Source organism: Balaenoptera physalus, assembly GCF_965194825.1.
Source record: "Balaenoptera physalus genome assembly, chromosome: 1".
NCBI classification, from domain to species: domain Eukaryota; kingdom Metazoa; phylum Chordata; class Mammalia; order Artiodactyla; family Balaenopteridae; genus Balaenoptera; species Balaenoptera physalus.
Window position 1 is genome coordinate 141,238,935 of NC_138882.1, and position 19,098 is coordinate 141,258,032.

Sequence of the window (19,098 nt, forward strand, 5' to 3'; positions counted from 1 at the left end):
TTTTTTTTTTTTTAATTTTTTTTTTTTTTTTTTAAATTTATTTATGGCTGTGTTGGGTCTTCGTTTCTGTGCGAGGGCTTTCTCTAGTTGTGGCAAGCGGGGGCCACTCTTCATCGCGGTGCGCGGGCCTCTCACTATTGCGGCCTCTCTTGTTGCGGAGCACAGACTCCAGACACGCAGGCTCAGTAATTGTGGCTCACAGGCCCAGTTGCTCCGTGGCATGTGGGATCTTCCCGGACCAGGGCTCGAACCCGTGTCCCCTGCATTGGCAGGCAGATTCTCAACCACTGCGCCACCAGGGAAGCCCCATGGGTAGCTTTTAAAAATCGTAATTATGTAGATGGCAGATGGATAAGGCGGACAGACTCAGTGACTTTATCTCTTTCGACCTTTGGGAAGTTACACCTTAGGTGATAATACACTTGAAATGACTCCTCTGGAGGACACTGCTTGCGACTAAGCTGCCATTTCCTGCTCACTTCTCCTAAGTGATTGCCACAGGAACTGAGACGAGTATTCTGCGATGGCCATCAACATTGGCATGCAGCACGGATCCCACTCTGTGACTTTTCACCTCTAACCTGAACGGGGCATGACTGATGGCTCTACTTTTGAGTCCAATTTGAAGTAGACACACAGATGAAAAGCAGAGCCACATGAGGGTGGAGGGAACCGGAGCTCAGGGCGGTGCTCTGGGACAGGAAGGTGGCTCCGGCAGCAGGTGCTGGAAGAGGACTGAAGTTCATGTTCCTACAATGGACCCAAACCTCCTCCTACAGTCCTTGCAGCCCCTCTCCTTGTTCCTTTCCCATCCCTCACGTCCCAAGACTGCTGCCCTTTTACAAATCTCTTTTGCTCTACACGTTTGCCGATTCTAGCTGGATACAAGTATCTGCAGGAGAAGAGCGGGTCCCACACAGTGACATTTGTCCTCACCCTGTTAGAGGAATAATGAAGCAGATCCTGGCCCTATTGAAGTTAGGGGGTAATTTGGGGTAATAGGAGGACATGACCAGGTCTGTGTCTCTTTGAAAGCACAGTTTTCTCTGAGAACTGTATTGCTTGTGGACTTACTCTCTGAATCTCAAGTTGATCAGCAGAGTCTACACCAGAGCAGGCACTGGAATGCCCCAGAGGGCCTGTTAAAACACAGATTGCTAGGCCTCACTCCTAGAGTTTCTAATTCTGTAAGTCAGATTCTGCAGTCCTGACAAGTTGCCAGGTGATGAGAATGCTCTGGGACTGGAATAAATGAATATGACTTTCAAAAAAAAAGAGAAAAGAGAAAAGAATACAACTTTCTGGATCAGACAGTTACTGAGTGTCTGGTCCCTGCTCCCAGCATGATGAATGACCACAGTGTGCCTGTAGACCCTGACTGAATGATTCTGACTTACACGAGACAGAGACTATAACACCCTGCTTTGGAAGATGCTTTGGAAATGCCAGCTAGAGAAAAATGTAAGAGCCATCGACTGGTATTTCACTGGGTTATATTCTGCATGGCTGCTGTCAGAGAGATTCAAGGTTTTGAAATAGAAATCATGCTACAGCTTGGGCCATGTCATCGGTTTATTATATTTTCATGTGCAGCCAATTGTGTGGGATATATTTTCATAGCTGGTTACCTCAGTCAGTCAACTGATACTATATATACTATGTACCAAAGAGTATACACACAGAATAGTATATGAGAAACCATTTAAGAACCATGAGGAGAGAGGACACAACTCCTATCCTAGATGTTTGTAATCTGAGCTTAGTAATAACTACCATGTACTGAATACTTGCCATGTACCAGACAATGAAATCATAATAACGGCTACGATTTGGGGAGGGGGGGCTGTTTATGTGTTAGGCTATAAGTGCTTTATACATATTAATTCTTTTCATCCTCACAATAACGCTATGACATTGGTCACTATGACTATTATCCCCATTTTACAGATGGAGAACCTGAGGAACAGCGGTTAAGTGATCCCACAACTAGTAGGTTGTAAATTCAGACTCCAGGGTCTGTCTTCCTCATGACTACGCTACACTCCCTTGTGGGGTCTCTCCGTGTTCAATGCATGAGCTCATTTAACCCTCATCACAAATCCGTGAGATTCATACTATGATTTCCCCACTTTATGGATCAAGAAATTAAGGCCTTCAATGGTTAAGTAGCTTGCCTATGGAAGCACAACTATTAGGTAGTGATGTCAAGATTCAGCTCCAGCTGTGTCTGGCTCCAAAGATGAAGCACTTTTCTGGGAAGAAGAGGTAGTTTTCATTTGATCCTCAGAGGGCGCCACAATTTTAAAAGCATGAGGCCCACTGGTATAAAAGTAGAATGTCAAGGTGTAATTACTCTCCGGTCTCTGATGACCTAGACCTTACTCTGGTTGATCCTTTGTTGCTCCCATTAGTTGACAGGGATAAGTGAACAAAACCATTCAACAGCAGGCTTTACCTGAGTTGGGCACAAGAGCCCTGGAGAGTATGTGAAACTGAGATTTTTTTTAGTATCTGGCCTTGGCTGTTGACAGGAATCTGCTTGACTCTAAAGCCTATTTTCCTTTCCTGTGCATTTTACTGGTTCTTAGGTAAACAGTGTTAGAATTGTGAAACAACTGACTCCACTCATAAATGGAAATGATTACATTCTAAAAGCTTAAAGGCCACAACCATTTGATTTTCGGAGATTATGGACATTTTCAAAGACTACAGCTGAACTAAGTGCCTTCTGGTTTATGCAATCAAATTCTAGAGGGAGTTCCAACCAATAGTTTGCCACATTTGTTCAGAGTTCAGCTGCACTTCTCTGGAAGTGATTTAACTTCAGAAACAGTTCTTTTCTCTATAATGTTAACTTTCTGATAGTTAGTTTGGATGTTTGGTGGTGACCAGGATTGATTCTGTGGTGGAGTTGCTTTATAATGTCAACAGGAGATGTTCTATTCTGCCTGGAAACAGGCAGAACAGATGCCAGTAATTTTAATGTCAGCGTGAGCTACCATGTGCTCATAACTTGGGCTTGTGTGTTTCACTCAGCCTGAAAATTAAGGCAGTAGAGTGAAATAGGGCAGGGGTCCCCAACCACCAGGCTGCGGACGGGTACTGGTCCGTGGCCTGTTAGGAATGGGGCCGCGCAGCAGGAGGTGAGCAGCGAGCAAGTGAGTGAAGCTTCATCTGCCGCTCCCCATCGCTCACATTAACGTCTGAACCATCCCTCGCTCCCCGTTCGTGGAAAAATTGTCTTCCACGAAACCAGTCCCTGGTGCCAAGAAGGTTGGGGACCGCTGAAATAGGGAACACTTGGGCTCTGGACCTGGACAGACCTGGGTTTGAGTTTTGGCTCTGCCACTCACTAACTGTGTGACTTTGGGCAGACCCTGAATCTCAAGCTTCAGTTTTCTTACCGCCCCAAATCAGGCTCAAATTAGTACCAACTTCAGAGGGTTACTGTAAAGACTGTATTGAGATAATGCATGTGAAGTACTTCAGCTTATTCATAATATCCATTCATAATACTCATTCTCCCTAGAAGTAAAACTTCTAAAGACATAGTTTTAAGCTGATCTCTGTACTGGACAGTCCCCCACTATCCCCAGTCCTCACTATCAGACCCTCTCTGCCCTGAGGGATTTTATCCAGGGTGTGAACAGGGTGTGGGGCAGAGGATTTATGCTCACTGGATGGGCACAGGAATACCAGAGCTATCTAAAGAGCTACCTCTATAATCTTTGCTCTAATTGCCTTGTCCTCACCCCAGTTAATGCTGTGGGCTGCCGAATCCTATAGCTTCCTCCTCAGCCCACAGTATCCTGTACACAGCATTTGGTGGTTGATTTAAAAGGTTTGTGATTGTTCATATCATCACTGTAACAAAAAAATAATAGTAACTTCTAGCTGTTGAGGACCTGTGACGTGCCAGACACGCTATCTTGAAGTGTCAGAAACAGCTCGTTTAGAATAGATTGGTGGCTGCTAGTGGCGGAGAGTGGGGAGGGAAGGGGTGGGCAAAACAGGTAAAGGAGTCAAAAGGTACGAACTTCCAGTTATAAAATAAGTAAGTTATGGGGATGTGCAGCATGGCCAATATAGTTCGTAATACTGATTGTATATTTGAAAGTTGTTAAGAGAATAAATCTTAAAACTTCCATCACAAGAAAAAAAATTTTGTAACGATGTATGATGGCAGATGTTAGCTAGGCTTACTGTGGTGATCATTTTGCACTATATCAAAATATTGAATCATTATGTTATACACCTGAAACTAATATAATGTGTGTGAATTATACTGCAATAAAAATACATTTAAACATCTCTTTTAAGTACTATTTGTATCCTTGTTTTATAAATGAGAAAACAAAGATCTCATGGCCAGTAAACAATGGAGGCGAGATTTGTAATCATATCTCTCTGCCTCTAAATCCTTGATCATTGAAGTATATTATACTACCTCTTAGAAATAAACTAAGAACAAATATGGCTGGAAAGGTAACTTAGGCCCAGAGACTGTGGACTCCTATGTACTGGGAGGAAGAATTTTATAACTTGAGATTCGGTCCTTCCAGATTGGGGAATCATTATGTCAAGTGGGAGCTAGAGCAATGCCAGAGGATGAAATCAGCATGAGAGAGAGAAAGAGGAAAGACAACTGACAGACATCAGAGGAGGCTCCCATTTGGGGAGTTAAAAAGAAGAAGAACTAGTGAAGAAAAGACGAGGAGATAGTAGGAGAGCCAAGAGAAGAAGTGTTTCAAGATGGTGGTTAAGAATATCGAATGCTCCAGAGAAATTAAAGAGGATGAAGGCTTGGGAAAGGCCATCGGATTAAATTACATCACTGGTGATTCCCCAGAGGCCATGTGAATAGAATGATGAGCTCAGAAGCCTTGGAGACAATGGCTTTAAGGAGTGAGTGGAAAAGTTATTGAGGACCTTTTAGCACTAAGTGTAGGGACCGTGGATAAGAACAGGGATTTCAAAGGGCTGGCTCAACCACAGCAGGGATTTTTAGATGGAAGCATGTTGCTAGCAAAAGGGACAGGCCCAGGGAACATAATTAAGTGTCAGTACATTCAGCAACGGCTGAATACCTTGGCTGGAAAGGAAAAGGAGAGAGGAATAGCCTGGAAGTGAAGAAACAGAGAAGCGGGCAAGAGATGAGGGTTAGTTGAGAAATAAAATACAGCCACCAGTTTCAGAAAGCTACAGGCCAATTTTGCTTTCCCCCCAATCTTCCTTCCATCAGCCAGGAGCTGCAGGAGTTTGACCCGAAGGCTTAGTTAGGCTTCCTGCCCCTCATTCTCAAATTCTTCCACCCTTGACCTCTTTGAGGGTCTAAATCCCACATAGGTGGGTCACATAGGGAAGGACAGAACTGGCTCACCCTGTGCTTGAGGGAGAGGCTCTGCTCCCCTTCTAAGTCCACAGGAGGCAAGCTCCACAGCTTACCTCCCTCAGCGAGACTGCTCAGTGTTTCCGATGTGACAGCTTGGGGGTGGGGAGAGGAGGGGGGAGGCAGAGGGAAAGAATCGGAGAGATGGCAAGTTAGAGTTTCCAGGCTTCTTGGAGAAGGTTCATTTTCCACAGTACTTTAAAAAAAAACCCCTACTCAGATTGTAAAATTTGTGATGCAAGATAGGAAAACCCTACTTAGTTCCTGCATCACCCGAGTACTGTCAGAAGATTTTAAAGATGGAAAAGATAGGAGATTAACTAATCCAACTGAATGGCTTGAAATCTTTTGCTGAGCAAAATAAAAGAAAAATAAACAAACCGTCCTTTGCATGAACACAGTCGACCTCTTTCTCTGAACAGCCGAGAAAACTGAGACACAGAGAGGCTAAGTGGCTACTCAGGGTCACAGGGCAGTTAGAGGTGGAGCCGGGGGGGCATCTCCATTTCCTGACTGTTCAAGGCTCAGACGTAAGATGACTGTCTGGTCCACTGGCTTCCTTTCCCCACAGATCAGAAGGAGACTCATGCCTCTTCAAAAGTTTTAACTTCCAACTGTACCGTTCACCTCTCTGGGGACTCAAGCCAGATCCCGTCAGCCAGTCTGTCTGCAGCTGCCTATTGTCACCTCTGAAGGGTATGGATTTCTAATCTCCCAGAGGAGCCTCTTCTTAATACAAACACTTGGGGTTGGTGGGGCAGCGGGGGTCGGGGACGGTGGGTAAAATCAGCTCAGCAAGTGGAGAGAGATGGACAGAGATAGTTTAAACCCGGAAGGGCACATTCATTTGGATAAATAAGAATGAGGCCAGGGCAGACCAGCTTCTACCCTTCATTCCTTTTTCATCCCAACCTCCAAATATCCTTTTGATTATACTCTGGTAGGGTGTTTTTTTTCCAAGAATTTTTTTGTTTTGTTTTTTTTCCAAGACTTTTTTTGTTTTGTTTTTTTCTCTTTCTTATGTGTCCCTTCCTTTTAGATTTTATAGGTACGTGTAATATTTATGTGTCAGTGACCTCTTAAAGCAGTTTTAGAGATTGACTGTTTACATTTGGGAATTTTCTTTAAGGTCTACAAAGTTCTTTGTGCTTTTTCCAGGAAAGGCACTCAGTAAGAACCAAAACAAACAGCTGAATAAGTCAAATTTGATTGGAGCCAAATTTCTTAGGAGAGTAAGAAAAAAAAAGTTAGCATTTGTTTTTGTTGTTTCCTTTCCCCTCCTCAACCCAGTCACATATTCTTGAGCCATTCCTACTTCGAGTCTGATTCAGAATTGCTTGTGAGCTGTTTAAGGCTAAAGTCTAAGCTTTGTGTTGGAGAAATCTTGACACTGGGAGATTTCGCAAGGCACATTTCGGAAACGGTCCAGAAATGATGAAAACAATGTTTTGCTTCACCAAGTCTTAGGAAAAATTTATCCCCGTATATTTTACATTTGTCTCCATGACCATGGAGGATGGAGGACTATTGCTGCTCTGGCCAAATTTCACATGTCCCTGGCAGGACTGGGGCTATGTAACTCAAGCTTACAACTGTTATCCAGGCCTCTTCAGGAGGTCTGTCAGAGCCAGGTGAATCCTGTGGTTAGTGTTCAGCCCAGACTGACAAATGGAGTGTCATATTTAATTATTTGCCTGCCCCCATACCCCCTCCCCAGCATGATTTGTCCTGTGAAAAAGTTATCATGGCATGGGCAAGTTCAAGGGCTTTCCCTAGAGCTGAAAAATCTCTATTCACATTTTATCTCTTCCAGTTACTAGCTCTGTGACCTTAGGCAAGTTACTTAACTGGTTTGGAGTCTCAGTTACCCTGGTTGTAGGAGAGTGATAATAATACCTACCTTATATAATAGGTGCGAGGATTAAATGAGACAATGAATGTAAAAGCTCCTGGAATAGTTCCTGATAATGTGTATCATTCAGTATGTATTAGTTTTCTCTATTTGTGCCACAGAGCCCTCTGAGATCTTTATTTGAAAGACAACGTAAATCCAAAACACCGTGCCTGTTGGACATCATGTGTTGCAAAATAAACCTCCACTTAGAATGGAATTGAATTGCAGATTGAGGCTGACCTACAACACAGGTAATTTTTCCGAATGGAAGTGATTCTTCCTATAATTCCTGCCACAGCAACGAGGAGCCCACCTCCCCAGGATGGTGGTTGCTGCATAGTGACTACTAGAAACAAACTGACCTGGCCCTCTCTCCCACCCAGAGCTCTAGGATTTGTAAGGCTTCTCAGAATTTAGTAACAGAAATGACAGGGAAAGAGTCTCACAGAACAAAGACTATTGCACTAGAAGTTTGAAGTCACGGGATATGTAAACGGTTAACTAGGTGTGACTACATGAATGTGCAATAATGTTAACCCTTCTATTTTCTCCTATTACATTTGTAAGGATTAACCGTGCTATTACGTAACACGCGGTAATGTATGTAAGTTGGCCAGCTAGCAGCGAGGATATCACGAGTTAAACCTCCACCGCCACCCATTCCCCAAGCCACCGAGTGAACTCAGTGGTTGAGAATCCGCCTGCCAATGCAGGGGACACAGGTTCGAGCCCTGGTCCGGGAAGATCCCACATGCCGCAGAGCAAAGAAGCCCATGCATCACAACTACTGAGCCTGCGCTCTAGAGCCCGCGAGCCACAACTACTGAAGCCCGTGTGCCTAGAGCCCATGCTCCGCAACAAGAGAAGCCACTGCAATGAGAAGCACGTGCACCGCAACGAAGAGTAGCCCCTGCTCGTCACAATTAGAGAAAGCCTGCGCGCAGCAACGAAGACCCAACACAGCCAAAAATAAATAAATAAAATAAATAAATTAAAAAAAAAAAAGAGAGAACAGTGGTTTTGCTTGGAACAGAATACTTAAAAAAATGATTTCTTTTAGCATTTAAGAAACCCCAAAACCTTACCAACAAGTATGACTTTGCAATAGAAAAATATTTTAAGACTTTTTAAATTAAAAAAAAATTCAACAGCAAAGCAAAATAAAGTCAGATGAGGACTATGCGTCAGGCCCAATTATGCTACTTTACTTATTGGGTAAAAGGATTGATTTGAGTGTGCAGGCAATTTTTTTCCTAAAATTGTATAAAAAGTGATGCATCTCCTCTTTATGAGGGTCAAAAGAATAATATGGTCACTAACCCACAGAGAAGATAAATATTTGTTGAATGAATGTTCCTGTGGAGTTGGAACACAAAGAAAAGGCAGGCTTCTGTGGATGCAAGAATCCTAAATTATTTAAATGAAATCTCTTTCCCGAGAGGCCTGGGATTGGGGTGCTGGCTTTCCGGAGAGAAAGCCTCTGTTGTATTTCAGCCTCAAGATGTGGTGTGTGCTCCATTTAAGGAAAGGGCCAGTGACCCTGGGTTCCTTGCCAGGACCCTGAGCAACCCAAATGTTGAAAGATGTTGAGGAAAAACTAAAAGGAAGTGGATTGATTTAGCAAAGAGAGGAGAAGGCTAAGGTGGGCTATTATAAAACAGCATTCAAAGATTGTGGGAAGGACAACACTTCTCTTAAAATATGTTTAAACCAAAGAGAAAGGGATTTAGGTTAGGCATGAAAAGGATTTTTTAAATTGTGGTAAAAAACACATAACATAAAATCGACCATTTTAAGTGTACAGTACAGTAGTATTAATACCTGAACATTGTTGTACAAGCAAAAGGATTTTTTGAAAGTGAAGTTAGTAAACAATGTCTGATTTCTCTCTCTCTGTTCATCTCTTTCAGTTTGATTGGAAGAGTATGGAATTTCCTTCTTTAAAATGTGGAAAAATAGTCCACATTCTGAGTCCCCAGGGGCTGGAAGAGATGATCTCATAAGAATTCCTTCCAGCCCAAACTCTACGTAAGGTAGTGCTAGGACGGGCCCAGCACCAAATTGGTCACACTGATGAAAGTATACTCAAGCTGCCTTGGACAAAGTTAGAAATGCATGGCTATGCTGAAAATGAACTCTAGCACTGATAAAATTTCTGTTTCTATATCATTTGATTTCTAAGCTTGGGTGGGTTATAAGTGTTGCTTTAACTTGAAGTCTATAGAATAAGCGCAGCTCAGGACTGCTAGTTTTACCTTGGGTTTATATGCATTCAACATTGACATCTCCACATTTTGACCTCTGACGTGTTTTGGCTGCCTCTGGACAGGCGGTGACGATGACTTCTGGTTATTGCGACAGACACAAATGAAGAAGAAGAGCAAAGCAATGGCCAGGGGGATGGCAACACTAGGCACCAGTATGTACAGGATTTCCATTTTGTTCTTCTCCTTGGAATCCTTTGAATCTGGGTGTAGAAAATGGAAAAGAGCAAAAGTTATACTAGTTCGAATAACATGGAATAATATTACATGGCAGAGCTTAAAATGTCCTCCTATTCTTCTATACACACAAATCTACTGTGAGAAAAAAGAACCCTTGCTTATTACAATTTGTTTCCATCAGACCTTCAGTGTAGTTTATCAAAGTTGAAAAGTTTAAAGTTCAAACGTTTAAAAATTGCAGAGGGACACTGCGAAGACTTCGCGTGTGTGTGGGTCCCCCCTTTGATGTTGCCTCTCTTCAGCAGCAGACCTGCATTTCTCCAACACCTTAAAAGTTAAACGCCACATGGATGGACTGTGTACATCTAAGAGCATTGATGTGGACCCCAGGGGTCTTCTTCCACTGGCTGCCAGCCCGAATCAACCACCGCAACACGGTGTTCCAGAAATCGTGCCCTTGTCTTGGCTGGCTTGGACATATAGGGCCAGTCCTGCATCTTCCAGAAGCAATATCACCAGAGGATCCTGGCCCCAGGGTCCACAAAGCCACTGGCCTGAGAATATGGGGACCTGAAGTCAGGGCCAGCTCAGTCTCTGATGAGCTGTGTGACTTTGAACAAATCATTCACCTCTTTGGGTCTCACTTTTTCTCATCCACAAAAGTGAAGTATCTGTTTTGGACGGTGTCTACAATTCCCTCTTGCACAGCATCACTCTATAACTTGACACTTTTTTGAAACCCAAGAATTCTTCTTAAATGGTTTCATATGAACTCAATAATTATGAGTGCTAACCCTTTGAAGTATATTTTTGAAATCTTATACATCCACTGTTACCACTGCTTGGAAAAGAATATAACTTGTATAGAAGGACACAAGGACACATACTTTTCTTTTTTTGGTTTGAGTCTGACCATTAAACTAAATACCCTGGGCATATACTAAAATTAATGAATTATTTGACTGGTAAAACAATGCAAGCATTATGGGACAGTAATTAGAAGGGTTGCATAATGACATGTCCTGATCACCAGTACCCTCATCAGCTATCTAGCTTTAAGAAAATCCAAAGTGTGAAAATTCAGATTGACACAAAATTCAGAGATGATTATTTACTTAAAAGAATTAACCATGCATCCATTCCCTCATCCCCCCATTTGTTTCAGTCAGTCAATAAACAAAAAGCTACTACTGCCAAGCACTCCACTAGGTACTGGGAATATAAAATGAAATAAGACATGTCCTTTGCCCTTAAGGACCTCGTGATCTGCTAAGGAGAACAGAGAAAAGATAATTACAATATGCTATTGGAAATACTACAAGGGAAGTATGGATAGAGTGGTGAAGAGAGCCCAGAAGTCCCTCTAAACAGTGAGCTTCCCTGACACAGCATACAAAGTGGGGAGTTCAAAAGCTGCGTACCCGGCAAAGCTTGGTAAGTGAGAATATACTTGTACATAGTCTTTACTTGCACACACTTTCTTTGGGAACCTGTTCAGTGAGATATGGCAGTAATTAATCACACTCCCCACAGAAACAGACTCAACCCGAGAAATTAGGAAGGGGCACCAAAACCTGGGTGTTGGGATTGTGATCTCTGGGTTAACCCTCAGAGGGGCTGGGGAAGGGTAAAATCTGCTTACTGAGTATAATAAAAATGATAGTTTTAATATTTCTTGAGTGTTTTCTACCAGCAGAAAATCATGTTAGCTATTATTATTAATATGGGCTAAGTATTATTCTAAGCACTTTTCAAAACTCATTCATTTTATCCTTACAAGCAACCCCATGAGGTAGGCGCCATCCTCATCCCCATTTTTACAGGTGAGGAAGCTGAGGGGCAGAGTGGTTAATTTACTTGCCCAAGGACCTGCAGCTAGTAATTCAACAGCTTGGATTCCTCTCCTGTGGGTCTCGCTTCACACCTCCTGTTCCAGATACTACACTAGACCGCCAGTACTTTGATAGCGGCTGTTGTTTTGCACCTATTTTCTCATGGTAGGATTTTTCTTGTTTCACACAGGTAGGAAGGATGAAGGAGGTCTGAAAGGTGGGGAATAACACAAAAGCTTTGCCAGGTGCACTGCTTTTGAACTCCCCGCTTTGTATGCTGTGGCAGGTAGACATATAACCCAGGCATCTCTGGAGGCTATTCTAATCATTCTAGTCATTAGGAACTGGGTCTTGGGTGTTTTAGTAACAACTGTTTCTGCATGTCTGTGGGTGGGTGGACAGATAGGGAGAGAGAGATTGCTATATCTCTATATAGACAATGTAGCAGAATAAAGGAAGATTATGTTTTAGAGGGAGAAAGCTCTGAAGACTGCCTTTGTCATTATCTATGTAACCTTGAGTACGCACTTGGCCACTCTGAGCAAACTCATCTGTAAAATGGGATTATTTCATAGAACTGTTGTAAACCATAAGTGAAGTAACATAGAAACTATCTATTCTAGTACCTGTTACAACTCAATCACCCAATGTTTACCCCCCACCCTTAGAGTAGGAAAAGATTCAGGAAATAAAAGTTTGGGGCAGGAAATTCTAAATAACCTTAAGCAAGAACGACCTCACTGACCTCCATCTCCTCAGTTATTCAAGGAGGATAATGGTACCTGCTCTGCCAATCTTGTTTAGTTCACGTGAGAGAGGATATTCACAAAAGAACCTCGGAAAATCTAAAACTGCTGCATAGTTGTTGGAGGTTATGCTAAGTGTTAACATTATAAAATACTTTCAGATTTCTCAGGACCCTAGGGGGGTAAGTTCTTCTTGTTATTCTTGGATTTTCAGTGAAATCATTATGAGGGTAAGATTACAAAAGGAACGAGGCTAATTTAGTACGAATGTAATGCTAGTCACTTTTCTGGCCGACATTTTTAGCAACAAGAGAAAGTAGGGCTCTCACCTGTCTGGCAAACAAAGGAGTCTATTCTGTACTTAGTCCGTATCAGATTATTCACAGAACGCCTTTGACTGTAAACGGGAGGCCTGGGACAAATCCCCCTGTAGGTCTGCAGGAGAACAAACTTCAAGAAGCTAAATCCTTTAAACATCGTCAACCTTGGCTCCTTCTGATTACAGCGAGGATATGCAAAACTAGCACAATGTCTTCTTGCCAAGTGAAATAATCAAGCAGAACACTATGTGGCCATGTTGGAAGTGACAGAAAACAAATTCAGGCCTATTGTAAGTCTTACTGATGACAGGCTTCCTTTCCCACACAGCTCTCTGCATTTGGCCAGAAGGGGAGTCGGTGTCTGGCTCAAAAAACTTCATATAAAAACATTCCATAGGGGCTTCCCTGGTGGTGCTGTGGTTAAGAATCCACCTGCCAACGCAGGGGACACAGGTTCGAGCCCTGGTCCGGGAAGATCCCACATGCTGCGGAGCAACTAAGCCCGTGTGCCACAACTACTGAGCCTGAGCTCTAGAGCCCGTGAGCCACAACTACTGAGCCCACGTGCCACAGCTACTGAAGCCCGCATGCCTAGAGCCCATGCTCTGCAGCGAGAGGCCACTGCAATGAGCAGCCCGCGCACTGCAATGAAGAGTAGCCCCTGCTCACTGCAACTAAAGAAAGCCTGCGTGCAGCAACAAAGACCCAACGCATCCAAAAATAAATAAATTAATTAATTTAAAAAAATATTTAAAAACCCCAAAAAACAAAACATTCCACAGAACAACTAACCTTACTCATGGAAAATTAGAAAACTAACATTTGACCAACTCCTTTTTAATATCCTAGCATTTTTATTCTTCATTTTAACCCAGCACTTTGGGTTATCTTGATTTCACAAACAGAGAAACTGAGGCTGAGAAAGCATAAATTTGCCAAAGCTAGGAAGTGGTGGAGTCAGGGTTGGAATGCGAGTGTGTCTTCGATGCCTCTGTGCTTTTTAAATTATACGGCTAATAAAAATTAAAATACTATATGGAATTGTTTTTCATCATTCTCCTTAAGATTCCAAGATTCCTTCTCAGTAAGGACTAATATCTAGTGGGATCTATACTATTAAAAAGAATCACATAAGAACAATGGACATTATTCTTACTATTCACTTTAAAGGGTAATGGACACTTCCGAGGCACTGCAAAGAAAATTGGCTGAAAATTAGAATGGGGAAGATTTTTAATACTTTGGAATAACTGTTTAAAAGTTAAATGCACATATTTAGTTACATCAAGTTAAATACTTGGGATTTTTGAAACCAACAATTTAGTCCAGACCACATGATTAATTTCCTTTTAAAAATCAACAATTTGGTATCACAGTTCACATCTGACATTCCTATTTTATTTTTACAATGATATTCAATACTTTGATTAGTAATTAAATATAATGGAGAAAAAATACTTCTTTCTTCTCCTGGGGCTTAAAGCAAGGTAAACACAATTTCTCATTCAAGAGGTACTTTTATGAAGTGAAACATATCTGGGATATTACTTTGAGTTAAAACACGAAAGTGCTCAGATCTTAAATCTGGCAAAGGTGGGAAGGAGTCTTACAAAACCTTAGAATTCAAATGAAATTAAACAAGTTGAATTATGATCTTGTCTGAAAAAAATGTTAAAACCGTAGAAAACAAACAGGAATAGCCACCATTTATTATCTGAAAACTACAAAATAAGCAGGTCTGTGGCAGATGGGGGCCTGCATTGGTGATATTTAAGCGTATACCTGGAAGCCAAAGGAGAAAAGGTGGTAATTAGGCCTTCAGCTGGCATGCTGGGCCCAGCCATTCGCTCTCTTGGCTTAATGATGGAAATACTAAGTAGATGATCTATTGCCTTATGTATTCTCAAACGAATTCTTTAAAAGACTCTGAATAGCCCATATACAGTGATTAAGATTTTTCTCTTTGGGAAATGTTTTAACCACATTAAGTTAGGGGCAGTAACTCATTTGTGAGCACTTGAGAAAAAACCTTAGCAACTAGAATCCACATGAGTTCACTAAAAGTTTCTTTAAATCTCAGGGCCTCAGTTTTCTCCTCTATAAAAGGAAAGAATTGGGCTAAACTTTTCTTTTTAATCAAAAAAAAATTTAATTATGGTAAAAAACACATAACAAAATTTACCATCCTAACCATTTTTAAGTGTACATTTCAGTAGTGTGAAGTATAGTCACACTGTTGTACAGAAGATCTCCAGAACTTTTTCATTTTGCAAAACTGAAACTCCATACTCATTGAACAACAAGTCTCCATTTCCCCCTCCCCCAAGACCCTCGCAACCACCATTCTACTTTTTGTTTCTAGGAATTGGACTACTTTAGATACCTCATATAAGTGGAATCATATAGTATTCGTCTTTTTGTTGGCTTGTTTCACTCAGTATAATCTCCTCAAGGTTCATCCATGTTGTTGCATGTGACAAGACTTCCTTCTTTTTTAAGGCTGAATAATGCTCCATTGTATGTGTACACCACATTTTTTTAATCCATTAGTCCACTGGTGGGCATTTGGCTTGCTTCCTACTCTCGGCTATTGTGAATAATGCTGCAATGAACGTGGGTGTGCAAATATCTTTTTGAGATCCTGCTTTCAATTCTTTTAGATGTATACCCAGAAGTGGGATTGCTGGATCATACGGTAATTCTATTTTTTACTTTTTGAGAAATATCCATACTGTTTTCTATAGTAGCTACAACATTTTGCCTTCCTACCTAAAGTGCAAAATGGTTCTAATTTCTCCACATCTTTGCTAACATTTGCTATATTCTATTTTTTGATAGTGGCCATCTTCATGGGTATGAGGTGAGATCTTATTGTAGCTCTGATTTGCATTTCTTTAATTACTTTAATCTTTATAAGTGATGTTGAGCATATGCTTATATGCTTTTCCATTTGTATATCATCTTTGGAGGAATGTCTATTTAAGTCCTTTGCCCACTTTTTATTTGAGCTAATTTTTTAAGTTCCAAAATCCAATAGGTTTTATAAAATTAAATGTCTTTCATCTCTGATAGGATTATTTTGGAGTGGTAGACCAAGCACAGTTAAACTTTAGCAAAGCATTTGATCAGGTGATGCATGATATCCTTATGGACAAAAGATGGAGGGCTAGATAATAATATCAATAGATGGTTTTGTACTTCACCACATGGCTGTACCCTAACAGTGTTAATCAGCAAAACAACATCAAATTATAGAAGGCTATCCTTGAGAGAACCTGCCTGTTCAACACTGTCATCAACTACTTGATGGTGATGTGCTTATCAAACTTGAAAATGGCCTGAATCTAGGAAAGATACCTAATTGACTATAGAAATAAAATTTTAGAGATTCATACACAACAGGCTAAAATAATGACCCTTAAACCAACAGTTGAAATTTTACAAATAAATATGATAGCTTGGAGTTAGGTTAAAGACCTTGCTTAGAGAAGTCGATGATTCAGCAAATCTACTAAATAATTTTTGAGGTAACCAAATTAAAGACAAACGAACAGACAAAAGAAGACTAGTAAGTTTTAGTGAAGACTTGAAGGCTCAGTTGGACCCAACAACAGCATGATGAAATTGCTCAAAAAATTTTCATAGATGGCATTATAGCAACGAAATACCCTTCGTTGGCAGGACTGAGTCATGGTCGAGAACATCATGGTCCTCTTCTGGTCGGTTCTGGTTAAAAGACATCAAAAGTTTTCTACTCTAAGAGTCATGTTTTTAAGAAGGACTTTGAAGGAGCAAGAAACATCCAGAGGAGGAGGAGGAGGAGGATGGGTAAGGAAAGGCGGGAAGAGCTACATGCTCTTTAGACCAAAGAAAAAAATCGAATGAAGGATGCAATAGATGTCTTCAAATTTGGATGAGAAATGACACAAGAGGTTAAAAACCAGATCTAGTAAATACACTTGTTCCTTACTAGGCTTTCCCCCCCGCCCACAGTTTGAATTCGTGGCTTAAATTTAAAAAAAAAATTCAGGAGATTTCACATACAAGTTTTAGTTTCTGGCCTACAAAGGCAGATTTTGAGCGGGGGGAGCCACCCCATAATCACTTTGGTGTAGAGAGATATCCCTGTCTCTGGAGGTCTCTGGCATGTTCAAGCAGAGGCTGGTTGACTTCTACGTTCCTCTCAAGATTCTCTGATTTTATAAACTGAGTTGACTGACATACCTTATTCAGACCCCTACTGAACTTCGGACTCTCTTACGAAGCAATTGATTTAAAGCCAGTGGTGAATATTTTCCCTGAGTGTCCTCAGCTCACCAGATCCAGTCTTAGTCCTTTTTTATGCAGCTCTGTGCTGAGGCTGACCTCTATGTACAGGAGTAATGGACTCTGGCTTCCAGTTAGGCCCAGCTGATAGGAGGCATTGGTATGATAAGAAGAACCCCAGGGCAAGAAGAGAGAGTAGGGCTGGTGTGTTCTGCATCCCTCCACCAAAGGCCACAGCACACACTGGACAGCCCTCTCTTCAGCCTCAGCTGTACTCTATGGGGAGGGGTAACCGATCATTCCCTTGACTCTCCAGGCCTAGAATGGTAATGCTTCCCACTCCTGCTAGCCCCAGGTCCTGTACCTCATTGGTTTACCCCAACTCTGCCAACACCTTTAAAAACAATCTCTTTATAAAATTCTTAGTCTATTTGCCTGTGCCTTTTGTTTCCTGCCAGAATCTTGACTGATGCAAAGCCAATAACAACAATCATTGTGGTGTTATAGCAGAATTCTGTCACCAAAAGTCCAAGATGACAAGGAGCACTTCCTATTGGCATGGTAGTGGGCCCAAAGAGTTAAGGGCTTCCAAAAGCTTATTGCTAGAGTAGCTGACACACTGGGTAAATGACTCAATGCATACTGGAGACAATAAAAAAACTTTTGAGAGAAAATTATTTCATGGTGAAAAATGTTTATGGAACATGACTCAGTTATAAGTTTCCGGTAACTATTGTTCTTTACTTTGTCGAAAATATATAAAGACTGGAGACCAAAGTACATCTTGAAAATCTCTGTAGCACAAAAATAACTCTTCCGGAAAACTTCAGACTATACAAAGCAGTACTCTATTCCTTCCTCCTACCTCCTTCTCCCCTCCCCACCATCCAATTCACTGTAATGTTCAATTTTGGTCTGAAGAAATGGCTGAAAGACAAATTGCCTTACAACAGGTCTTCTGTGAAATATGGGAGAAGGCTGCTGACAGAGTGAGTTAAAAACTGCAATGTTCGCAATCTGGAAAACATCTGCCTTGCCCCAAACTGTAAACCACCACGTTGGAGAAAATGGTTTGTGACAAAGCAGAACCCAGGGCGGGTGTTTGTAAGGTTATGGGACAAGTCAGGGCTATTCAGGCACAGAACTGGGCAACGTGCCCTTTGGCAAACCGTTGCAAGGCAAGGACTTAAAAGGAAATACAAAAGCAACAGGCCAGGTACGAAAACTCCAAATTGAGCCAAATGGTTCACTACTTTCTTATCAATGGGTACTCTTCAGTGAAGCTGGTTTAGGTGTAAAAACAACACAGTAAGTCCCCTACACACGAACGTGTTCCGTTCTGAGAGCACGTTCGTAAGTCCAATTTGTACATAAATCCAACAAAGTTAGCTTAGGTACCCAACTAACACAATCGGCTATATAGTACTGTACTGTAATAGGTTTATAATACTTTTCACACAAATAACATATTGAAAACAAACACAGAAAATAAAGAAAACATTTTTAATCTTACAGTACCTTGAAAAGTACAGTAGTACAGTTCAACAGCTGGCATCCAGGGGCTGGCATCGAGTGAACAGGCAAGAAGAGTTACTGACTGGAGGAGGGAGAGGAGGTGGGAGATGGTAGAGCTGAAGGATCGTCAGCAATAGGAGACGGAGGGCAAGCTGCAATTTCACTCACGCCTGACGCTGATGGAACGCGAGTTTGCATCTTTGAAAGTTCGCAACCTGAAGGTTCATATGTAAGGGACTTACTCTACTGCTGTTTGGAAGTTCTGGTTGTTTGGTAGATGGAGAAACCTTTAATTAGAGGTGAATCAGACATGCTGGCCTGGCTAGTGGAAGAACTGTGGCTCAGGACTTATCTAGAGTGAAATAAAGGGCCAAGGTTTGAATATGAAAACATGAACGTAATCAAGGTTCCGCCTCCCCATACAATTCAAGAAAGAAACAAATAGGGGATCTCAATTAGTTGGGGAGACAGACAGAATATAAGTTATGTGGTAGAATACGGACAAGGGCAAATGGTTAGGTCATTGCAAAAGGAGCTCCCAAAGAAACAGACATTTTCCACAGTTCTCCACTCAGGGCTGTGCAGAAAAGCAATGATAAGGGCTACAGTGAAGCTGTGAAGCTGGGAGGTGTGCCTAGGTGCCAGCTGGAAGGAACATAGGCAAATGTTTCTTTTTCGACTTTGTTTCCACC

At 41.7% G+C, this 19,098-nt stretch overlaps 1 protein-coding gene across 4 annotated transcripts in view; it reads right to left on the reverse strand.

Annotated features, from left to right (window-relative positions):
- Nucleotides 1–19,098, reverse strand: part of ROR1 (receptor tyrosine kinase like orphan receptor 1) — a 408,226-nt gene that overhangs the window by 9,175 nt on the left and 379,953 nt on the right. The window contains exons 8-9 of one of the 4 annotated variants that reach the window (XM_082453453.1): nucleotides 18,410–18,488; nucleotides 9,631–9,750 (exon numbers count right to left, since the gene is read on the reverse strand). In XM_082453453.1, the coding sequence (XP_082309579.1) occupies nucleotides 18,433–18,488 (56 nt within the window). In that variant the 3' untranslated portion in view covers nucleotides 9,631–9,750; nucleotides 18,410–18,432. The other 3 variants (XM_082453451.1, XM_082453452.1, XM_082453455.1) reach the window with 3 other exon arrangements.